The 25,709-nt window shown below is 42.7% G+C and overlaps 1 protein-coding gene across 1 annotated transcript; it reads left to right on the top strand.

Moving 5' to 3' along the window:
• Positions 1 to 385: 385 nt before the first annotated feature.
• LEO1 (LEO1 homolog, Paf1/RNA polymerase II complex component) lies at positions 386 to 22,929 on the top strand. Its single transcript, XM_070762974.1, has 12 exons — positions 386 to 713; positions 2,194 to 3,240; positions 4,348 to 4,452; positions 5,941 to 6,035; positions 7,821 to 7,963; positions 9,684 to 9,768; positions 11,897 to 11,991; positions 15,374 to 15,508; positions 15,610 to 15,745; positions 17,278 to 17,464; positions 19,941 to 20,038; positions 22,655 to 22,929. The coding sequence occupies exons 1-12, from the start codon at positions 656 to 658 to the stop codon at positions 22,754 to 22,756; spliced, it is 2,286 nt and encodes a 761-aa protein (XP_070619075.1). The 5' UTR covers positions 386 to 655; the 3' UTR covers positions 22,757 to 22,929.
• The last annotated feature ends 2,780 nt before the right edge of the window (positions 22,930 to 25,709 follow it).

Here is a 25,709-nt window from a genome sequence, read left to right as displayed (position 1 = left end):
TAGTAGTTGCTTGGAACAAACTTCCAGCAGAGGTGGTAGATAAATCCACAGTCACTGAATTTAAACATGCCTGGGATAAACATAGATCCATCCTAAGATAAAATACAGGAAATAGTATAAGGGCGAATTAGATGGACTATGAGGTCTTGTTCTGCTCTCAATCTTCTATGTTTCTAAGAAGTTTCTTGGATGAGAGGCGAAATGTCTTCAAAAGAAAAACGAGAAAGTCCAGTTGCCTTTGGAAAAAAAGCACTTTTTTTTTCTAATCGTGCGGCTCTACAATTTTTATCTCTATGGAAAATGACATTTTATCTGACCGCCTTTTCTCAACCAGAAACGCCTAGCCATGGATCTATTAAAAGTAAAGAGGTGCAACCCTGATGTCGTGGCAAGCTGGAAAAGCAACCGACGGTCGACCCGCCCATCACTCGGAAGGGATATATGAACACGTGTCTCAGAGGAAAGCTAAAAAACCGTGGAATCGACTTGTCGCACGAATTGCAAGAGGGAAAGTCTATCGCTGCGAGGAAGCCCGCCTCTTCCGCTCCAGGGTCTGGGTCGCGGCCCGGAGACGTCATCGAACGGCGCCGTTTCCGGGATCACCCACCGCCGGCTCCGTGGCTCTGGCCTGGGGATTGATTGGGCTCCGTTCAGCATGGCCGACTTAGAGGAGCTCTTCGGCAGCGACGCCGAAACGGAACCCGAGCAGAAAGGTGGCGGTGGAGAGGGGGGCAAGGGAGCGGGTGGCGCATGCGCGGGACCCCGCCCCAATTTGGAAACGCCGCCCGAGAAGTTTTCGGGGCTCCTCTTTTTCACCTTTTCTTCCTTTCCTTCCCTTTCCTTCCTTCACGTTCCTTTCCTTTTCTCTTTCCTTCCCTTCCTTCATCTCCCTCCTTCCTTTCTTATTTTCCCTTTTCCTTTCCCTTTTCCTTCCTTTCTTTCCCTCCTTTCCTTCCCTCCCTTCCTTCCTTCACGTTCCTTTCCTTTTTCCCTTCCTTCACCTCCCTCCCTCCTTTTTTCCTTCCTTTCTTATTTTCCTTTTTTCTCTCCCTTTTCCTTCCTTCCTTCCTTCCTTCCTTCCTTTTCTTTCCCTTTCCTCCCTCCCTTCCTTCACGTTCCTTTCCTTTTTCCCTTCCTTCACCTCCCTCCCTCCTTTTCTTCCTTCCTTTCTTATTTTCCTTTTTTCCTTTCTTTCCTTTCTTCCTTTTCTTTCCCTTCCTTCCTTCCTTCCTTCCTTCCTTCCTTCCTTTCTTTTTCCTTTCCTTTTCCTCCTTTGAGCATATTCAGAGGGCCTTCCGTTGTAACCCACCTTTCAGGGTTCTAGTTAGCAGGCAGGTGTATTGGGAATGCGCACTTTCTTGAGTAATATAAAAAGGCAGGATAAAATACAGGTCGCAGTATAAGGGGGAAACTTGGTGGATCAGCACAACCATCACAAAAACATATATGATAGGAAAAAAACCTTGCTTTTTCTAATGAAATAAAAATGAATTCTTTGCGGAGCTCACGCGACATTTTGTCACCCTGTACTTAAAGGACTCTAAAACCTTGAATGTTTGGAATATGGACCTAAACTTTTGCGCACCTCGGTTTTATACCATAAGGAATATATGTGCAAAGTTTCATTGAAATTGAAAGTGCTCGAGTGGGTCCAGTTGACAATGAATGACCCAATAGAGTACAGTGTTCCCTCGATTTTCGCGGGTTCAAACTTCGTGAAAAGTCTATACCACGGTTTTTCAAAAATATTAATTAAAAAATACTTCGTGGTTTTTTTTACCCTATATCACGTTTTTTCCCACCCGATGACGTCATATGTCATCGCCAAACTTTTGTCCGCCTTTAATAAATATTTTTTTTAATAAACTTTAATAAATAAACGGTGAGTAATAATCTAAATGGTTGCTAAGGGAATGGGAAATTGCAATTTAGGGGTTTAAAGTGTTAAGGGAAGGCTTGTGATACTGTTCATAGCCAAAAATAGTGTATTTACTTCCGCATCTCTACTTCGTGGAAATTTGACTTTCGCGGACGGTCTCGGAACGCATCCCCCGCGAAAATCGAGGGAACACTGTATGCTTTCCTTCAGGCAAAAAGAAATGCAGTCATTGAAAAGTGATGTTGTTTTGTTGGGTTTGTAAGAAATCCGATTCTGATTAATATTGTGCGTTTTCTCTGTATTTTTTGGGCTAGATTCTGATTCCGGATCTGACTCAGAATCAGGTCGGGAGAACAACGGCTCTCTTAGTAACATTTCCGGCAGCGAGAGCGACCGAGAGGACGATCCAGATGTTGTAAAACCCAACAATACAGAGTTGTTCGGTGAAGATAGTGAGGACGATGGCATGTCTCACCACAGCGCCGTGTCTCACCACAGTGACGTGTCTCACCACAGTGACGTATCTCGCCACAGCGACGTGTCTCGCCACAGTGACGTGTCTCGCCACAGCGACGTGTCTCGTCACAGCGACGTATCTCGCCACAGCGACGTGTCTCGCCATAGCGACATATCTCGCCACAGCGATGTGTCTCGCCACAGCGACATATCTCGCCACAGCAACGTGTCTCGCCACAGCGACATATCTCGCCACAGCAATGTGTCTCGCCACAGCGACGTGTCTCGCCACAGCGGCAGTGACAACCAGTCAGAACGATCCTACATTCGTTCTGAAGGCACGGCTCACTCTGACCACGAGGACAATGACCACTCGGAGATCGAGCAGCACAGTGGCTCAGAAATTGCGCACGATGACGAAGAGGAGGACGACCACAGGTCGGAAGACGGCAGCCGCCACTCCGAGGCGGAAGGGTCTGAGAAAGCCCATTCCGAGGATGAAAAATGGGCTGGCGAGGACAAGAGCGATCAGTCGGAGGAGGATGAGAAGCTCCAGATTTCGGATGACGAGGAGCAGATGCCGCATTCCGACGAGGAGGAAGAGAAAAACTCGGATGACGACGAGAGGCCCCGGATCTCGGGCCGCAAGGAGAGGATGGACCAGTCGGATGAGGAAGATGAGAGGCCCCAGGTTTCGGACGAGGAGAAGCTCCAGAACTCGGACGACGAGGAAAGGCCGCGGAATTCCGACGAAGAAAACATGCTGAACTCGGAGGATGAGGATGACAGGGCGGCCCACTCGGAAGACGAGAAGCTGCTCAATTCCGACGACGAGAGGCGTCAGCATTCGGAGGACGAAGAGCGGCGTTTGTCAGAGGACGAAGAGGAACGGGAGCACAAATCGGGTAAACGAAATAATAATAATAACAATAATTTATTAGATTTGTATGCCCCCCCCCCTTTCTCCGAAACATAGAAACATAGAAGTTTGACGGCAGAAAAAGACCTCATGGTCCATCTAGTCTGCCCTTATGCTATTTTCTATATTTTATATTTATAGTATACACTAATATTCCTCTTTCTCTTATTTCTGTCACTTGGTCTAGCTTTTAATCATGTCATACTTTATTTAATAATATGCACATTAAGCCATAGCATAATTATTCAACTATTCCCTATTATATCTTGTTACTGCTTTTATTATCATCGTGTATACACTAATATTCCTCTTTCTCTTATTTCTGTCACTTGGTCTATCTTTTAATCATGCCATACCTTATTTAATAATATACATATTAAGCCATAGCATAATTATTCAATTTTTCCCTATTATATCTTGTTATTGCTTTTATTATCATCGTGTATACACTAATATTCCTCTTTCTCTTATTTCTATCACTTATTCTAGCTTTTAATCACGTCACACTTTTTTAAAAAAACAACAACACCCTTTTCTGTCTTTCCTATCTAACTTTTAGTTCGTGTCACCTACCTAAAAAGAAAAAAAGAGAGGAAGGGAAAAGCAAATCATAACAACATTATGCAGGTTACTAATGATCGTATTCTCTAGCACAGTGCTTTTCAACCAGTGTGCCGCGGCACACTAGTGTGCTGCGAAACATGGTCGGGTGTGCCGCGAAGCTCAGAGAGAAAGAAAGCAAGAGAGAGAGAAAGAAAGCAAGAGAGAGAGAAAGAAAGCAAGAGAGAGAAAGAGAACAACAGAGAGAGAGAAAAAGAGGAAGGAAGGGAGAGAAAGTGGGAGGGAGAAAGAAATAGAGCGAAGGGGAGGAAGAGAGAGAGAGAGAATTTTTTTGTCCAAAGTTTTTTTAGCCGCCCCCCCACCCCACCCCGCTCAATGTGCCCCAGGGTTTCGTAAATGTAAAAAATATGCCGCAGCTCAAAAAGGGTTGAAAATCACTGCTCTAGCATTTTGAGGGCTCCAGCTGGAAAGGTTGGTCAGGGAGGGTGCGTGAACCCTGGATGGAGGGCTAACGAAATTTCTGCTCTCACAGTATCGCCTAGAATCAGTGACAGTGACGATGATATTCCCCAAACAAAGAGCAAGAAGCGAATTGCATCCGATTCCGAAATGGAAAGCGACATGGAAGGACAAAAGAGTAAGCCACCTTCCTTTCTCCTCTTCTGTTTGGATTGTGCTTTGGTTTGCAGTGGCAAGTGACTCTTCTTCCCTTCCAGTGGTCCAGCGTAGAAACACTATCCAGGCTCAACTGTGTGTTTTTAGCCCCCCCCCAAAAGTGTCATAGGTTGTTATTATTATTATTATTATTATTATTATTATTATTATTATTTATTAGATTTGTATGCCGCCCCTCTCCGTAGACTCGGGGTGGCTCACAACAGTAATAGGACAATATATAACAAATCTAATAATTAAAAGTCACTAAAAACCCCTTATTAAAAAAGAAACATACACACAAACATACCATGCATAAACTGTATAGGCCCGGGGGAGATGTCTCAGTTCCCCCATGCCTGGCAGCAGAGGTGGGTTTTAAGAAGTTTACAAAAAGCAAGGAGGGTGGGGGCAGTTCTAATCTCCGGGGGGAGCTGGTTCCAGAGGGTCGGGGCCGCCACAGAGAAGGCTCTTCCACTGGGTTCCGCCAGTGTTGTAAGCCACCCTGAGTCTAAGGAGAAGGGCAGCATAAAAGAGAAGGGCGGCATAAAAATTGAATGAATGAATGAATGAATGAATTATTATTATTATTATTATTATTATTATTATTATTATTATTATTAATTAGATTTGTATGCTGCCCCTCTCCGTAGACTCGGGGCGGCTTACAGCAATGATAAAAACAATACATAATGACAAATCTAATAGTGAGAATCTAAAATAACAATAATACATTTAAAAAGTCTGAAAAAATATATAAAAACATACATACAGTCATATCATACACAAAAAACTACATAGGCAGGGGGAGATGTTTCAGTTCCCCCACGCCTGACGGCAGAGGTGGGTTTTAAGGAGTTTACAAAAGGCAAGGAGGGTGGGGGCAGTTCTAATCTCTTGGGGGAGTTGGTTCCAGAGGGTCGGGGCCGCCACAGAGAAGGCTCTTCCCCTGGGGCCCGCCAACCGACATTGTTTAGTTGACGGGACCCGGAGAAGGCCCACTCTGTGGGACCTAATCGGTCGCTGGGATTCGTGCGGCAGAAGGCGATCTCGGAGATATTCTGGTCCAGTGCCATGAAGGGCTTTAAAGGTCATAACCAACACTTTGAATTGTGACCGGAAATTGATCGGCAGCCAATGCAGACTGCGGAGTGTTGGTGTAACATGGGCATACTTAGAGAAGCCCATGACTGCTCTCGCAGCTGCATTCTGCACGATCTGAAGTTTCCGAACACTTTTCAAAGGTAGCCCCATGTAGAGAGCATTACAGTAGTCGAACCTCGAGGTGATGAGGGCATGAGTGACTGTGAGCAATGAGTCCCGGTCCAGATAGGGCTGCAACTGGTGCACCAGGCGAACCTGGGCAAACTCTTCAAAGGTAATGTTTCATGGAGCTCTTTGGGTGGGTGGGGCTGTAAGGATGCTCATGTGTTTCTGTATGATTATTCTTCTGTTCAACCTCCCGCTTAAGGTAACAGAGAAACAATGGACCTGTTTGGAGGGGCAGATGACATCTCTTCAGGAAGTGATGGAGAAGACAAACCGACAACACCAGGGCAGCCTATTGTGAGTAGAAGTCTCAGACTTTTGGGAAAGTATAGCCGCCTCTATCACGACAGGATTCGGGTCCTGTAATTCTAAAGATCGGATGCTATGCCGTCATTCTGTTGTAATGATAATTCCCAGCTGCTTTTTGCAGAGATCACTGAGAATTAATCTTGAGCTCCATTACCGTATTTTTCAGAGTATAAGAGGCTCCGAATTATAAGAGGCACCTAGCTTTTGGGGAGGAGAACAAGAAAAAATAATCTGCCTCCCAGCAATTTTCCTCCTTGCAACAAACAGCAAACAGCCTGTTTCAGTAGTGCCCCGTTAGTGTCGATCCCCTTTAAGGAAAGGCTAGCAAGATACCATGGTTTTAGGATATAATATACACCCTAAAAGAGGGTGGGAAATGTCGGTGCATCTTATACACCGAATACAGCCATTTTTGGCCTCCCAAAGCCCCACTCCCACACCCCACAACAGGGGTTTTGGGCAAAAACTATGGTGTTTTTGCCTTCCCCCAACCCCCAGAAGGGTTCTGCAGACTTCCCAGACCCTTTCCACACCCCATTTTTGCAAAGAAACAGGTGAAAAATGGGCCTCCTTTTTTGCAAAAACAGTGGTTTTGCCTTCTCCTAGTGCCCAGAAGCATTCTGCAGACTTTCCTGACCCATTGCGTGCCCCCATTTTTTGCAAAAATGGGTCTGTTTTTGCAAAAAAATGGGGTGCACAGAGGGTTTGGAAGGCTTGCAGAGTGCTCCTGGGGGCCGGGGGGAGGCAAAAAACTTTTTTTCCTTACTTACTGTTCTGTCGGGCTCTCTGGTAGACTCCTCCCAAAAATTCACAGGCACAAATTTCAGACACACACACGTTTGAAAATTCAAAACAATGTTCTTTATAATGACAATTCACTTAAACCAAGCCCTCTTTTGGTATAGCAAAGAGCCCTCGTCTCCAAACAAACTGGTAATTTGTACAAGTCCCTTATCAGTTCTGTGATACTTAGCTTGCAGCTGTGAGGCAATTCACAGTCCTTCTTTCACAAAGTGAAACACACTTTGCTCTGGTTTAGTTTCAAAGCGGGGAAAAATTAGCATACAAAAAGTCAAAGTCAGTAAAGCAGTCATGAAACACAACGATCAGATAATCCTCCACAATGGCCAAACCCACAGGCTGCTCTTTATAGCAGCCTCACTAATGACCACAGCCCCACCCAACCACAGGTGGCCTCATTTTCTTTGATAATAATCTCTCAGTTGTTGCTGCCTATGCATCCCTCTCCGCATGCATGGCTGTATCATTAACTCTTGTTCTGAATCCAAGGAGGAGCTAGATAATTGATCTCCTTCTGAGCTGTCTGCCACTCTCTCCTCCTCCCTGTCACTCATGTCTTCTTGGTCAGAGGAGCCTTCATCAGCAGATTCCACCAGGGGCAAAACAGGCCTGCAGCATGTGGATGTCTCTCCCACATCCACAGTCCTTGGGGCAGGAGCTGGGCCAGAGCTAACCACAACACTTACCTCTTTGAAATCTTGGTGTGTCTTATACACCCAGGCGTCTTATAGTCCGGAAAATACGGCAATTCTTTGCAGCTGTTTTACTTCCTTATTTAGCAGGAAGCCAACCTTTGCTTCCTTCCTCCAGCTGTTATTTTAAGCGCAACTCACGTTGAGTACGCGCACCAGAGTTCTCAGCCGGAGAATGAATAAGAAAAGACCTGAAAGCACAAATAGACGGAGGGATATTCAACTCCCTTCGTTTCGCCACTGATTTGGGGTTGTTTTTTCCCCCCCTCTCCTGGGTTAGGACGAGAATGGCTTGAATGAGGACCATCAACAAGAACCTATCCCTGAAACACGAATAGAAGTCGAAATTCCGAAAGTCAACACGGATCTAGGAACTGACCTGTATTTTGTCAAGCTTCCCAACTTCCTCAGTGTGGAACCCAGGTAAAAGAGGGGGAAGGAGGGAATCATAGAAACATAGAAACATAGAAGACTGACGGCAGAAAAAGACCTCATGGTCCATCTAGTCTGCCCTTATACTATTTCCTGTATTTTATCTTACGATGGATATATGTTTATCCCAGGCATGTTTAAATTCAGTTACTGTGGATTTACCAACCACGTCTGCTGGAAGTTTGTTCCAAGGATCTACTACTCTTTCAGTGAAATAATATTTTCTCATGTTGCTTTTGATCTTTCCCCCAACTAACTTCAGATTGTGTCCCCTTGTTCTTGTGTTCACTTTCCTATTAAAAACACTTCCCTCCTGGACCTTATTTAACCCTTTAACATATTTAAATGTTTCGATCATGTCCCCCCTTTTCCTTCTGTCCTCCAGACTATACAGATTGAGTTCATGAAGTCTTTCCTGATACTTTTTATGCTCAAGACCTTCCACCATTCTTGTAGCCCGTCTTTGGACCCGTTCAATTTTGTCAATATCTTTTTGTAGGTGAGGTCTCCAGAACTGAACACAGTATTCCAAATGTGGTCTCACCAGCGCTCTATATAGCGGGATCATAATCTCCCTCTTCTTGCTTGTTATACCTCTAGCTATGCAGCCAAGCATCCTACTTTCTTTTCCTACTGCCGGACCACACTGCTCACCCATTTTGAGACTGTCAGAAATCACTACCCCTAAATCCTTCTCTTCTGAAGTTTTTGCTAACACAGAACTGCCAATGCAATACTCAGATTGAGGATTCCTTTTCCCCAAGTCCATTATTTTACATTTGGAAACATTAGACTGCAGTTTCCATTGCTTTGACCATTTATCTAGTAAAGCTAAATCATTTACCATATTACATAATCATAAGTCAAATCTGGGAAAATGCATGTACTCCTTGATATCTTATCAGGAAAGACTTAATGAATTCAATCTGTATAGTCTGGAGGACAGAAGGGAAAGGGGGGACATGATCAAAACATTTAAATCTGTTAAAGGGTTAAATAAAGTTCAGGAGGGAAGTGTTTTTCATAGGAAAGTGAACACAAGAACAAGGGGGAACAATCAAGTTAGTTGGGGGAAAGATCAGAAGCAACGTGAGAAAATATTATTTGACTGAAAGAGTAGTAGATGCTTGGAACAAACTTCCAGGAGACGTGGTTGGTCAATCCACAGTAACTGAATTTAAACATGCCTGGGATGAACATATATCCATCCTAAGATAAAATTCCTGGAAATAATATACTGCTCAAAAAAATATAGGGAACACTCAACTAACACATCCTAGATCTGAATGAATGAAATATTCTCATTGAATACTTTGTTCTGTACAAAGTCAAATGTGCTGACAACATGTGAAATTGATTTGTCAACCAGTGTTGCTTCCTAAGTGGACAGTTTGATTTCACAGGCGTTTGATTTACTTGGAGTTATATTGTGTTGTTTAAGTGTTTTCCTTTACTTTTTTGAGCAATGCATAAGGGCAAACTAGATGGACCATGAGGTCTTTTTCTGCCGTCAATCTTCTATGTTTCTATGATATACGACCGCAATCAAGTGCTAAAGCCAGAGCGCTAGGGTCACTACCCTGGCCATCCTGGTCCTTCTGAGGTCAAACATAACCCTGATTTGGCCCTCAATGAAATCGAGTTTTGACACCCCTGGCCTAGAGTGAAAAAAATCCTGACTGCCTTTGTGCAATTTTATTGTGTCTCACAGGCCTTTCGATCCTCAGTATTACGAAGATGAATTTGAAGACGAGGAGATGTTGGATGAAGAAGGCAGGACGAGGTTAAAACTGAAGGTAGGGCTTTTGAATTCTGGGCGTTCCTCTTCCCTGTACATTCATTCATCTATCTATCTATCTATCTATCTATCTATCTATCTATCTATCTATCTTATCTATCTATCTATCTATTCTATCTATCTTATGTTATCTATCTAATCTATCTATCTATCTTATCTATCTATCTTTCTATCTATCTTATCTATCTATCTTATCTATCTATCTATCTTATCTATCTTATCTATCTATCTAATCTATCTATCTATCTAATCTATCTATATCTATCTATCTATCTATCTATCTATCTATCTATCTATCTATCTATCTATCTATCTATCTATTGGATTTGTATGCCGCCCCTCTCCGTAGACTCAGGGCGGCTAACAACAGTAATAAAAACAGCATGTAACAATCCAATACTAAAACAACTAAAAAACCCTTATTATAAAACCAAACATACATACAGACATACCATGCATAAAATTGTAAAGGTCTAGGGGGAAAGAATATCTCAGTTCCCTCATGCCTGGCGGCAGAGGTGGGTTTTAAGAAGCTTACGAAAGGCAGGGAGGGTGGGGGCAATTCTAATCTCTGGGGGGAGTTGGTTCCAGAGAGCTGGGGCTGCCACAGAGAAGGCTCTTCCCCTGGGTCCCGCCAAACGACATTGTTTAGTTGATGGGACCTGGAGAAGGCCCACTCTGTGGGACCTAACTGGTCGCTGGGATTTGTGTGGCAGAAGGCGGTCCCGGAGATAATCTGGTCTTTGCTTGCCTGGCTGCGTGGGCATCCTCTTTGGTCCTTTTTTTGTGGGGAGAGGTAATTTTTTTTTTCTTCTGCAATCACATGTACAGAAAATAGATACCATTAATTTTAAATTAATTTACAATATATCATTTTTGCAGTTTCGGTACACATAAATTAACCAATGCCACTTCCTTACCATTTGACATCTGAACCAAAAAATAATTATTCCAATTCCTTATATGATAAGAAATTTTAAAAAAACTGTTAGCCAATATACATTTTGTTGTGGTTGGCTCTGGCCCAGCTCCTGCCCCAGGGAATGGGGAGGTGGATGCAGGGGAAACTTCAACATGTCACAGGCCTGTGTTATTGCCGACAGAGTCAGTTCAGAGTTTAGTTTCCTCGGACGAAGAAGAAGGTGGGAGTGACTCGGCAGAGGAGGGCTTGGCACACAGCCCAGGCAATCAATCTCTCTTATCTTCCGTTGATTCAGATGATGACGTTTCAGACCCACGCAAGCGCAAAATTATGCGTAGAAGAGACCAAATAAGAACATATTACAGGAAATAAGGGAGGCCACCTGTGTTTGGGTGGGACTCCAGGAATTAGGGCTGCTGCTCTAAATAGCAGCATGTGGGTTTGGCCATTGTGGAGGAATATCTGATCGGAGTTCGTCAGGAATCCTGTGTTGCTAGACTTTGTTGCTTTTTCACACCTTTGAAACCAAAGCAGAGCAGCGTGTGTGTGTGTGTGTGTCTCCCTTCGTTGGAAGAAGAAGGGGTGTGAAGTTTCTTCACAGCTGCTAGCTAAGTACTTAACGGCTGTTTAAGGGAAATTGTACAGACTACCTGGTTGTTTTGGGACGAGTGCTCTTTGCAATACAAAAAGAGTGCTTTGTTTATTTTGCATTTTGTGATAAAGAACATTGTTTTGAATTTTCAAACGTGTGTGTGTCTGAAATTTGTACCCTTGAATTTTCGGGAGGCTCCTATCAGAGACATTCCCATTGGACAATTTTAGAACTTAGCCAATTTAGAACTTGGCATTCTTTTGTTGCTTATTTAATGAATTGTCAACTGTTTTCTGTATTTATTCATAATAATTAATATTTATAATTGTATAGCACTAGTTTTATACCTTATATAGTATTAATTGTATTTTACAGCCCGGCAGAACACATTTTGGGCTGTTACTATTCTTAATCACATCAAATTAATTAGATCATAACCTTTCAATTTTCTCAAGATCTCCTCCGCATCAATTTTCATCTATGCTTTAAACCCTCTTCCTTAATAATAAAAGAATAAAAAAGAAAAAAGGACATTAAGGGAAAAGAAGAGGAGCAAAAATTTCCAGTTACCTCCAGCTGCAATCCTCTTTGTATACTTTTGTGCCTTGAAAGGTGGAGAACACAATCCGTTGGCGAACTCGCAAAGATGAGGAAGGTCAAGAGGTCCGAGAAAGTAACGCCCGGATCGTCAAGTGGTCTGATTCGAGGTAAGTTGATGCTTGGAAAACTGCGGAGCTTAAAACGCATTTGAGGGTGGAGGGTAGAAGAGGTTGTTCTTAGGTGTGATCCTCCTCTTGGTTTCAATTCTTGGGTCCCATTAATTGAAAGCAGGGGAAAACTTGAGATTGTCTTGAATTGCACCAACTAATTTAGGAGTAGAGTAGAGTAGAATACCCTGTTTCCCCGATAGTAAGACACCCCCGATTGTAAGACGTATCGGGGGTTTCAGGGGGGTCGGCTAATATAAGCCATACCCTGAAAGTAAGACATATGTCTTACTTTCGGGGAAACACGGGGGTATTGCCGGGGGGGGAGCCCGATGACATCGCTTCCAAGCTCCCCGCGCGCCCCTCGCCGCGGCGCCACCGCCTCTTCCCCGGCTTGGCAAAGCGAAGGACGGCGCTGGTCCGAAGCGAGCCGAGCGGGCGGCGGCTTGCAGCGAAGGCGCTCGTCCCAGCAACCGAGTCCTGCCGAGGCTCGGCTGCAAGCGGCCAGCGAGGCCGACCGGCTCCGAGGCGAGCGGCCGGAGCTGCGCCCTCCTTCGCTCGCTTCCTTTCCGGCAGGCAGGTGGGGCTGCCCAACTGCGCAGAGCGGCTCCTCCCCTCCAGACACACGCTTCCCCGACACGCGTCTGTGGCTCCACTCGTGCACGCCGCTTGGAGCCCTGAGGTTGAACTTGGAAAAGGGCTCACGAGGCTCCTGTCCCGTGGTTGCCCTTCTGGACTCTGGGGAGATGCCTTCGGGAACGCGACCCTTTCCATTTTTTTCCAATGTAAGACATACCCCGAAAGTAAGACGTAGTGGGGCTTTTGGGGGTAAAAAGAAAGTAAGACACTGTCTTACTTTCGGGGAAACACGGTAGAAATAGAATAGAATATAGGATAAGATTAATAGAATTAGGATTAGGACAGAACAGTACAGGATAAGATTGGAATGGAAGTATAAAAATAGAATAGAACATAAATGGAAATAGGAATAGAATAGAATTAGAATAGCGTAACAGCATAATATAGAATAGAATATAAGATAGGATTAATAGAATTAGGACAGGACAGGATAAGAAAGAAGATAGAATGGAATGGAAATATAAAAATAGAATAGGAATAGGAACAGAAACAGAATGGAAATAGGAATAGAATAGAATTAGAATAGCATAGCATAGCATAATATAGAATAGAATATAAGATAGGATTAATAGAATTAGGATAGGACAGGACAGGATAAGAAAGAAGAGAATGGAATGGAGTGGAAATATAAAAATAGAATAGGAATAGAAACAAACAGAATGGAAACAGGAATAGAATAGAATTAGAATAGCGTAGCATAGCATAGCATAATATAGAATAGAATAGAAGATAAGATTAATAGAATTAGGATTAGGAGAGAACAGTACAGGATAAGATTGGAATGGAAATATAAAAATAGAATAGGAATAGAAACAGAATGGAAATAGGAATAGAATTAGAATAGGGTAGCATAGCATAATATAGAATAGAATATAAGATAAGATTAATAGAATTAGGATAGGACAGGACAGAAGAGGATAAGAAAGAAGATGGAATGGAATGGAAATATAAAAATAGAATATAATAGAAAAAGAATGGAAATAGGAACAGAATAGAATTAGAACAGCAAACCATAGCATAGTGTAGTTATGACTGAGATATGGATGAATGTAACTGAATGGTTTTTAAGACATGGGTCATTAGGGTCGCTTAAATTGGAGTTTAGTATCTCTAATAGGTTTTAGGTTTTGAATTGGTCTAGTTTTAACTTCAATTTCTGTTATGCTGCCCTAGGTCTCCGGACAAGGGCAGCCTAGAATTCGAGATACTAAATAAAACAAATAGCATAGAATAGTTGGAAGGGAAACTATTGGGCAGGAAACCCTACACCACCTCAGACGAATGATTATCCAACATCTTAAAAACTTCCGGTGTTGGAGCATTCGCAACTTCTGGAGGCACGTTGTTCCACTGGTCCATTGTTCTAACTGTCAGGAAATTTCTCCTTAGTTCTGTTGTGGTTAGCTCTGGCCCAGCTCCTGCCCCAAGGAATGTGGAGGTGGAGGTGGGGGAGACATCCACATGCCGCAGGCCTGTTTTGCTCCCAGTAGAATCTGTCGACGAAGCCTCCTCTGACCAAGGAAGCGTGAGTGACAGGGAAGAGGGGAGTTTGGCAGGCAGCCCAGGAGGAGGTCAATCATCTGTATCATCCTTGGATTCTGAACAAGAATTAATGACACATCCACGCATGCGTAGAGTGATGCATAGGAGACAACAACTGAAGGATTATTACAAGAGAAAATGAGGCCACCTGTGGTTGGGTGGGGCTGCTGTAATTAGTGCTACAGATAAAAGTGCAGCCTGGTGTTTTAGCCTCATGGCAGTTTATCTGATTCATTGTTTCGTCAAGATCGTGGTTTTTTGCTGTTCAGGATTGAGTGTGTGGACTCTCTGGACTTTAGAATTGGACTCAATTTCCCAGTTATTGGGTGAGCAATTGGATTGCATTTCACCTGTGCCTTGTGTGTACCAGAAAATCCCTTTGACATTTAAAAAGGGAGCTGTTTCTGTTTTTCTGTTTATAAAAACTTTTGGGTTTTCCTTTTATCGTGTGGTGTGTGTCTTCCTGGACTAATTACCCTGTAATTACGGGCGGTTGAAACACGCCGGCAGAACAAGTTCTAGATTGCTTCTCTTCCTTATCAGTTTATCAATCGATAATAGAATAGAATAGAATTTTTATTGGCCAAGTGTGATTGGACCCACAAGGAATTTGTCTTGGTGCATATGCTCTCAGCGTACATAAAATAAAATATACAGTACATTTGTCAAGAATCATGTGGTACGACACTTAATGATTGTCATAGGGGTCAAATAAGCAATGAAGAAGCAATATTAATAAAACTCTTAGGATATAAGCAACAAGTTACAGTCATATAGTCAACATGGGAGGAAATGGGTGATAGGAATGATGAGAAAAACTAGTAGAATAGAAGTGCAGATTTAGTAGAAAGTCTGACAGTGTTGAGGGAATTATTTGTTTAGCAGAGTGATGGCGTTCGGAAAAAAACTGTTCATGTGTCTAGTTGTCTTGGTGTGCAGTGCTCTGTAGCGACGTTTTGAGGGTAGGAGTTGAAACAGTTTGTGTCCAGGATGTGAGGGGTCAGTAAATATTTTCCCCACCCTCTTTTTGACTCGTGCAGTATACAGGTCCTCAATGGAAGGCAGGTTGGCAGCAATTGCTTTTTCTGATTCTCCTCTGAAGTCTGTGTCGGTCCTGTTGAGTTGCAGCACCAAACCAGACAGTTATAGAGGTACAGATGACAGACTCCATGATTCCTCTCTTTAACCTCTCTTTCTGAAGCATGTCCTTACATTTGGGGAACGAAGTCTTCGATGTGTACAAGGCACCCCTGCAGGGAGACCACAACCATCTTTTCATCAGACAAGGAACGGGGCTTCAGGGACAGGCCGTCTTCAAGACAAAATTGACCTTCCGGTAAGCGCGGGAATCTTTTACGGCCCGTGGTCCTTTTTCCTTCCAAAAGGCGCCTTCCCTAAGCGAAAAGTATTCTTTCAACTCGGTTCGTTTTGTCACAGGCCACACTCCACAGACAGCGCCACCCACAGGAAGATGACCCTCTCGTTGGCTGACCGGTGTTCAAAGACGCAGAAAATCCGTATTCTGCCGATGGCGGGTCGTGATCCCGAGTCCCAACGCACGGAAATGATTAAGGTACACATTTATTTATTTATTTACTTACTTACTTACTTACTTATTTACTTATTTAATTATTTATTTACTTATTTACTTATTGATGGATTGATTGATTGATTGATTGATTGATTGATTGATTGATTGGATTTATATGCCGCCCCTCTCCGAAAACTCGGGGCGGCTAACAGCAGTCGTAAACAGTGTACAATAATATCCAATACTAAAAGCAAATTAAAAACCCCTTAATATAAAAAACCAAACATACATACAAACATACCATGCATACAATTGTAAAGGCCTAGGGGGGAAAAGGAATCTTAATTCCCCCATGCCTGGCGGCAAAGCCAAGAAACAAGGCAGCCACAATTCGCAGTCCGACTATGGAAGAGGAGAGAGGGAAAGGGACAGGAGTTTAAGGATGAGGTTTGATTAAAGGACCGCCTTCTGCGGCACGAATCCCAGCGACCAGTTAGGTCCCACAGAGTGGGCCTTCTCCGGGTCCCATCAACTAAACAATGCCGCTTGGCGGGACCCAAGAGAAGAGCCTTCTCTGTGGCGGCCCCGACCCTCTGGAACCAGCTCCCCCCAGATATCAGAGTTGCCCCCACCCTCCTTGCCTTTTGCAAGCTCCTTAAAACACACCTCTGTCGTCAGGCATGGGGGAATTGAAATTTTTTCCCCTTCCCCCTAGACTTATAGAATTTATACATGGTATGCTCGTATGTATGATTGGTCTCTTAAATTGGGGTTTTTTAGATTACTTTTTAATATTAGATTTGTTCACATTGTTTTCTTTATTGTTGTTAGCCGCCCCGAGTCTTCGGAGAGGGGCGGCATACAAATCTAATAAATAAATAAATTTTGGTGCTGGCCTTGAAATCAGGAGACAGTGAGTTCTAGTCTTGCATCAAATAAAAGCATCAAACAAATGAACGCTAAAAAAATTTTCCCCAATATATTTTATTAATTTTTAAAATAGACAAAACTGACAAACATACATTTAACATAAAAATGGGGTTGTAACTACCCCGCTTATTCTAGAAGTAAAATTTCAATACAGAAAAAGAGTACATTTAAAAAATACTTAAATTCAACTTATTACTTTAAATGAAAATAAGAAATTTGTTTTACCTTATATAATAAATTTTCATACATAAACTAAACCTAACATAACTCTTAAATCATAACAATACTAATTCTAATATAAATCTTAAATCATAACACTGCTAATATAATTCTCTTATTTATTTATTTCTTATTTTAATATTTCTTCTTATTTATCCATATATACACTTTATTCCATATCTCATAATATTCTGTTTCTTCTTGGTCATTTAACCGTTAAATTTAGCATTCAGACGGACAAATGGATGCTAAATTTTATTTGCACAGGGGACACCACTTGTGAGCCAAGGTAGGCTGAGCACCTGGCTCCAATTCGGAGATGACTACGGTTAATTATTTCAATCTGGGTGTCTTTTAATCCGGATTCCGTCCCCTGACACAGAAACCGAGACAGCCCCTCCGGCTTCTGTTCTTCTCTCCCGCAGAAAGAGGAGGAGAGGCTGCGAGCGTCCATCCGCCGGGAATCCCAGCAGAGGAGGATGCGCGAGAAGCAGCACCAGCGAGGCCTGAGCGCCAGCTACTTAGAGCCTGACCGCTATGACGAAGAAGAAGAAGGGGAGGAGGCCATCAGCCTGGCAGCCATCAAGAACCGATACAAAGGCGGGATACGAGGTAGGCTACTCCCGCTCCCCTCTTGACTTCTTCCAACCCGCTGCTCCCGGGACCAAAGCCCGTATGGCTAACCTACGGGAACGCCGCCTGCCGCATGAATCCCAGCAACCAGTTAGGTCCCACAGAGTGGGCCTTCTCCAGGTCCCGTCAACTAGATAATGTCGGTTGGCGGGACCTAGGGGAAGAGCCTTCTCTGTGGGGGTTCCGGCTCTCTGGAATCAACTCCCCCTGGAGATTCGTACTGTCCCCACCCTCCTCGCCTTCCGCAAGAGTCTCAAGACTCATTTATGCTGATTAGATTCCCCTGGCCAAGAGAAATTTGATTGAATGGGAATTATTGTTTTTTTTAAACGGTTTTTAGTTTTAGATTTTATATTTAATTAATTGGACCCGAAATGTTATATATTGTTTTATTATATGTTGTGAGCTGCCTTGAGTCCTCAGAGAGGGGCATCACAAAAGTCAAACAAACAAACAAACAAACCAGTACCTTGAGAGAGGCGCCAAGTTGGGGAAGCCTTGATCTAATCCAACGGCCTACAGGTGACGTGGTCATCCGTCCTTTTCCTCAATAGCCGTTTGCTTTTTTGCAAACATTGCAGCCTGGATTCTTTCTTTCTTTCTTTCTATCTATCTATCTATCTATCTATCTATCTATCTATCTATCTATCTATCTATCTATCTATCTATCTAATCTAGCTATCTAGCTATCTTTCTAGCTATCTTTATCTTTCTTTCTATCTATCTATCTATCTATCTTTCTAGCTATCTTTATCTATCTAATCTATCTATCTTTCTTTCTAGCTATCTTTATCTATCTATCTAATCTATCTTTCTATCTGTCTATCTATCTATCTATCTATCTTTCTAGCTATCTTTATCTATCTAATCTATCTATCTTTCTTTCTAGCTATCTTTATCTATCTATCTATTTATTTAATTAATTGGATTTATATGCCGCCCCTCTCTGTGGACTCGGGGCGGCTCACAACATGTCAACAATAAAACAGCGTACAAAATACAATTAGATCCACTTAATATAAGTAGTGTAAAACAGTATAAAAGCTGAATATCAAAAATCATTCATTCAATACAAACCAAACATACCAGGCATTCAGTGGCCAGAGGCTCGGATCTAACGGCCCCAAGCCTGGCAGCATAAATAAGTTTTCAAGTTCTTAGGAAAGGCAAGGAGGGTGGGGGCAGTGCAAATCTCTGGTGGGGCCCCGGCCCTCTGATTTCAGAGGGCCGGGGCCCCCATAGAGTAGGCCCCGCCAAACAACATTGTCTACTTCAGTGTTTCCCAATCTTGGCCACTTGAAAATATTTGGACTTCAACTCCCAGAATTCCCCAGCCAGCAAATTCTGGGAGTTGAAGTCCAAATATCTTCAAGTGGCCAAGGTTGGGAAACACTGGTCTAGTTGACGGGATCTGGAGAAGGCCGACTCTGTGAGACCTAACCGGGCGCTGGGATTCATGCGGCAGGAGGCGGTCCGTAGGTAATTTGGTCCAATCCCATGTAGGGCTTTATAGGTCATAACCAACAGTTTGAATTGTGTTCAGGAACCGATTGGTAGTCAGTGCTTTTAATGCTTTTCATTTGGAATACTGTGTTCAGTTCTGGAGACCTCACCTACAAAAAGATATTGACAAAATTGAATGGGTCCAAAGACGGGCTACAAGAATGGTAGAAGGTCTTAAGCATGAAACGTATCAGGAAAGACTTCATGGACTCAACCTGTAAAGTCTGGAGGACAGAAGGAAAAGGGGGGACATGATCAAAACATTTAAATATGTTAAAGGGTTAAATAAGGTCCAGGAGGGAAGTGTTTTTAATAGGAAAGTGAACACAAGAACAAGGGGACACAATCTGAAGTTAGTTGGGGGAAAGATCAAAGTAACATGAGAAAATATTCTTTAACTGAAAGAGTAGTAGATCCTTGGAATAAAGTTCCAGCAGACATGGTTGGTAAATCCACAGTAACTGAATTTAAACATGCCTGGGATAAACATATCCATCCTAAGATAAAATACAGGTTGGTAAATCCACAGTAACTGAATTTAAACATGCCTGGGATAAACATACTGTATATCCATTGTAAGATAAAATACAGGAAATAGTATAAGGGCAGACTAGATGGACCACGAGGTCTTTTTCTGCCGTCAATCTTCTATGTTTCTATGTTTCTAATTTATACCTTCTGCTGTGTTCCCTTCACTATTAATGTGTTTGCTTTTCCCTTGTTCCTTCTCTCTTTTTTTGCACTTATTTGCTTGTACAAATAAGCTTATCAGTATCATTCATCGCATTTGCTTTGTGGAGGTTTTCCACGCTTGGGTTGCCCAGCAAAGGTCCCGTCATTGCTTATTCCAACCTGGTCTTTAATGCCCAGTTTCTGAGCTGCAACTCGGGAGATCTAAGGTTTGTTTTCCAGCCTGGACTTTGGCACGTAATGCGTGTTTTTTCTCTTGCAGAGGAGCGCGCTCGGATTTATTCTTCAGACAGCGACGATGGTTCGGATGAGGAGAAAACTCAAAGGTTGCTCAAAGCGAAGAAACTCAACAGTGACGAGGTGAGAAAATCCAGACGGAGCTGGACACTAGTTGATAGCTCGCTGGGGAACAGCAATTCCGTTGTCCTAAAATCTGTGTTTCTATGTTTCTATGTGACTTGTTTTCAACTGATTTTTGGCGTCTGGATCCCAAAATAACCACCGTTTTTGTCTATCACGTCAACTTTTTAAACTACAGGATACCTTCAAAAGTCATGAAAATTGAAGGTATCCTGTAGGAGAAGCACAATTATTTTGGAAGTAGATTCCCAAATAACTCAGTCATTATTACAATTTATGGTGATACATTTAGCAGCTTCTGGGATAGAAAGAGAAAACCACAAGTAACATTGTGAAAAGCCCAATTATTTGCCCATAGAATACTTCCACTATCTTGAGGAAATCTAATATTCAAAAAGATTTAAAACCAATCCTCAATTAAGATTCTAGGAAAAGATTTGGAATAAATTGTCTGAGAGTAAAATGTTCTGGCTTTGGGTCAACAGTTTTCTATATGCACATTATTATTATTATTATTATTATTATTATTATTATTATTATTATTATTAAAATTTTCCTTCATCTGGAACGCATTTATACATTAGTATCTCAGCTTTTTTTAAACTACAGGATACCTTCAAAAGTCATAAAAATTGTCCATATAAAGGACATGTAAAGTAAAAACTTGCGAAATATACTGTTTACAAAGAATAATAAAAATAAATACCTCCGAGACCGCCTTCTGCCGCACGAATCCCAGCGGCTGATTAGGTCCCACAGAGTTGGCCTTTTCCAGGTCCCGTCGACTAAACAATGTCGTCTGGCGGGACCCAGGGGAAGAGCCTTCTCTGTGGTGGCCCCGACCCTCTGGAACCAACTCCCCCCCACCACTCTCCTCGCCTTTCGTAAGTTATTAAAAACTCATCTTTGCCGCCAGGCATGGGGAAATTAACACATACCCCAATTGTTAAGGTTGGTGTATGGTTTGATTGGATTGTATGATTATTTTATTTTATTATAAGGGTTTTAAATTGTATTTTTAAAAATTGGATTTGTACATTGTTTATGTTGTTGTGAGCCGCCCCGAGTCCTTGGAGAGGGGCGGCATACAAATCTAATATAATAATAATAATAATAATAATAATAATAATAATAATAATAATAATGTCTACGGAGAGGGGCGGCATACAAATCCAATAAATTAATAATACGAATCCCAGCGACCGATTAGGTCCCACAGAGTGGGCCTTCTCCGGGTCCCGTCAACTAAACAATGTCGGTTGGCGGGCCCCAGAGGAAGAGCCTTCTCTGTGGCGGCACCGGCCCTCTGGAACCAACTCCCCCCGGAGATTAGAACTGCCCCTACTCTTCCTGCCTTCCGTAAACTCCTTAAAACCCACCTTTGCCGTCAGGCATGGGGGAACTGAAACATCTCCCCCTGGGCACGTTTGATTTGTGCATGGTATGTCTGTGTGTGTCTGTTAGCATATGGGTTTTTTAAATATTTAAATATTTTAAATTTGTCTGATTGCTTATGATTTGTTTCTACATGTTGTGAGCCGCCCCGAGTCTTCGGAGAGGGGCGGCATACAAATCTAAGTAATAAATAAATAAATAAATTAATAATAATAATAATAATAATAATAATAATAAAGAATTTATTGATTCTGCCCCGAACTGAACTCCTAGTAACTGTGGTCTTCAAACTGTGATAAAATATGTTTGATAAATTGCATCAAACAGATAAGTGTCTTGGCAAATCCAACTAAATCAACAACAACAACAACAAAACATTGCTTAGAACAGAGGTCTTCAAACTCGGCAACTTTAACACTTGTGGATTTCAATTCCTAGAATTCTGGGAATTGAAGTCCGCAAGTCTTAAAATTGCCAAGTTTGGGGACCCCTGTAATAACAGATAATGGAAAGATTGGGGGGGGGGTTGTTTCCCTCTTTTTCAAGCTATCAACCTATTTTTCAACTTCACCACAGAGTGGCGCTTCAGCATTAAAAAAACCACAAACCCACAGCACACGTGACACAAACGTTGTGGCATATCCAGGCAGTTGCCGCATACAAATCTAACTAAACTAAACTAAACTAAAATGAATAAGGTCCAGGAGGGAAGTGTTTTTAATAGGAAAGTGAACACAAGAACAAGGGGACACAATCTGAAGTTAGTTGGGGGAAAGATCAGAAGCAACGGGAGAAAATATTATTTTACTGAAAGAGTAGTAGATCCTTGGAACAAACTTCCAGCAGACATGGTCTTAGACTTGATGACCCGCATGGTCCCTTCCAACTCTAACAATAAATAAATAAAAATAAAATAAATGGTTGGTAAATCCACAGTAATTGAATTTAAACATGCATGGGATAAACATATATCCATCCTAAGATAAAAATATAGGAAATAGTATAAGGGCAGACTAGATGGACCATGAGGTCTTTTTCTGCCGTCAATCTTCTATGTTTCTATGTTTCTATAAATAGCAGAAATAATGTTATAGGAAACTGATAGTGTTATAGAACTATAATAGTGTTATAGGACTGATAAACAGGAAATAGATTGAGCTGGAATTTCCTCCCCAAATCCTATCGTTCATCTGAAATTCTTTTTTCTTTTTCTAATTGCAGGAGGGTGAGCCTTCAGGTAAGAGAAAGGCCGAAGATGACGAAAGGGTCAGCAAGAAGCAGAAGAAATATGTGATCAGCGATGATGAAGATGAGGATATGTAAAGGGCATAGACTCTGAACTTGGGTGATAGTTGTTGTTATTGGGTTGTTGTTTTTTTAAGATATAGAGACTTATATTGTTCTTTTCCAACCATGTGTAAGTAGATTCCGGGAAGATTGGGGTGGGAGCGATGCTTGCATTAATGATATTAATGTGAATAAAACTTTTTGTGGGATTTTTTTTTTTTTTTTTTTTTAGTGTCATGGAATTCATGTGTGTCTCCGGTGACCGTTTTTAAGTGGTGAATCTTCCGTCTTAAGATAAGTGTTCTACCCTTGTCACTTAACAACCAGGATGGGCAGAGATTACTCCTGGCCGTAATAAACTGAGAATTAACTTGACCAAAAATGGTCAAGGACAGGGTACCAGCAGCTCTCCAGCTTCTGTCAGCCCCAGGCAGGCTATTTGTTGGTTGGGGATGATGGAACCTGATTGGAGTTTGAAGATAAAACCCGTTCAATTGATAAAATTGAACGGGTCCAAAGACGGGCTACAAAAACGGTGGAAGGTCTTAAGCATAAAACTGATGAGGAAAGACTTCATGAACTCAATCTGTATAGTCTGGAGGACAGAAGGGAAAGAGGGGAACATGATCGAAACATTTAAATATGTTAAAGGATTAAATAAGGTTCAGGAGGGAAGTGTTTTTAATAGGAAAGTGAACACAAGAAGAAGGGAGCACAATCTGCGGTTAGTTGGGGGAAAGATCAGAAGCAACGTGAGAAAATATTATTTGACTGAAAGAGTAGTAGATGCTTGGAACAAACTTTCACCAGACTATACAGATTGAGTTTATTAAATCTTTCCTGATAAGTTTTATGCTTAAGACCTTCCACCATTTTTGTAGCCCATCTTTGGACCCGTTCATCGTTGTTATAAGTTATAGGAAATATACTGGCGACGTTAAGAAAACAGTAATAACGTAATAACCGAAATGCTTCTATATCAGACACTTAATGCCAGTGTTTCCCAATCTGGGCAACTTGGAGATATCTGGACTTCAACTCCCAGAATTCTGCTTTATGCAATGGAGCAAAACTAAGCATATTTTTAGAATCGGCGCATCAAACTCCATAAAACAGACTGTTTTACTTTTGCTGGTGATTTTGCGTTGACCAGTGTTGTATGTTTGACCTCTCCCTCCTTCAGGGTCAGTCTGGTCATCTCCTACCCTGCGCTTATCCAGAGTTTTCCCTCGTTCCAGGTCTATTCATACCACCCTTCCTGCTGGGAGCTAAAAGTCTCCCTTAAAACAGGGCAAAGGTGAAGTGACAGGACAGGCAGATTATCAAGATGGGTTTCTATCAGGTTTATTTTTGTGTGTGTGTTTACAACGTCTAGATAAGGCCCTTCAACCTGAAGGTCACTTCCTTAACACTCTGAAATCTTGCCCCGTGCCAGACGTCGCGATGTCAGTACATCCTGTCTTGAGCGGTGGAATAAAATCACCCCATCGATGTTGCCTTGAAAAATAGCCACGATAACAATGGGAGGGGAAGCGTTTTATTGGTTTGGGAATCTCTATAATCTCTTAAGCAACCCTGCGTTGAACTGAATCCCAGCACCATTCCAACCAAGGGCAACGCTCCCATCGGCAGTCCCAGCCCTTCATTCCATCTGGGAGACTAACAAAACTCATTTTCCATGATAATTTTTTTTTTCCAGATTCTAACGGTTCGTGTTGCCTCTTACAAGGAGAATTGTATGTTTTGGAGAAAGGAACGAAGCAGTGAGCCAACAAAACATAATTTAAGCTCTTTTACCCCCACTCCCCTCCACCCAGTTTCTTTTCGTATGATGGAAACAGGGCCGGAAAAGGTGGGGAGGAACACCCCTGTGGGGCCTCTCTAGGAATGTCCTGGGAGGATACAGGGCTGGAAAAGGCAGGGAGAAGCCTCCATGGGGCCTCTCTAGGAATGTCCTGGGAGGAAACAGGGTCGGAAAAAGCGGGGAGAAGCCTCCTTGAGGCCTCTCTAGGAATGTCCTGGGAGGAAACAAGGCCGGAAAAGGCGGGGAGAAGCCTCCGTGGGGCCTGTAGGAATCTCCTGGGAGGAAACAGGGCTGGAAAAGGTGGGGAGAAGCCTCTGTGGGGCCTCTAGGAATGTCCTGGGAAGAAACAAGGCCAGAAAAGGCGGGGAGAAGCCTCTGTGGGGCCTGTAGGAATCTCCTGGGAGGAAACAGGGCTGGAAAAGGTGGGGAGAAGCCTCCATGGGGCCTCTAGGAATGTCCTGGGAGGAAGCAGGGTCGGAAAAAGCGGGGAGAAGCCTCCTTGAGGCCTCTCTAGGAATGTCCTGGGAGGAAACAAGGCCGGAAAAGGCGGGGAGAAGCCTCCGTGGGGCCTGTAGGAATCTCCTGGGAGGAAACAGGGCTGGAAAAGGTGGGGAGAAGCCTCTGTGGGGCCTCTCTAGAAATCTCCAGGGAGGAAACAGGGCCGGAAAAGGCGGGGAGAAGCCTCCATGGGGCCTTTCTAGGAATCTCCTGGGAGGAAACAGGGCCTCCATCCTCCCTGTGGTTTCCCCAATTGCACGCATTATTTGATTTTACATTGATTCCTATGGGAAAAATTGCTTCTTCTTACAAACCTTTCTACTTAAGAACCTGTTCACGGAACAAATTAAGTTCGTAAGTAGAGGTACCACTGTATACTATTTAATTCTATGTATTTATGCCATATGTGTACATTCATAATACACACAGGCACACAAAAATAGACATTATCTAGTATTTAAACTGTATGTGTATGTACACACATGCAAGCACAGCTCTTCTAAAACTTATAAAAATTCAACCTCATTTACTGCAATAGGAAAAACGTAGCCAGAGCCCAGAAAGGGGGGGGGGGGAATTCAATTTTTTTCTACCGGTTTTGCATACCTGACTGTACCTGTAGGAGCCCATCACTAAAGGGGGATGCACTATGCGTGAGAAATGAGCCGGAGTGGCGCAGCAGGTAGT

The sequence above is a fragment of the Erythrolamprus reginae genome, chromosome 10, assembly GCF_031021105.1.
Source record: "Erythrolamprus reginae isolate rEryReg1 chromosome 10, rEryReg1.hap1, whole genome shotgun sequence".
Taxonomy (NCBI): Eukaryota; Metazoa; Chordata; class Lepidosauria; order Squamata; family Dipsadidae; genus Erythrolamprus; species Erythrolamprus reginae.
This window is presented reverse-complemented; position numbering and strand designations above follow the sequence as displayed.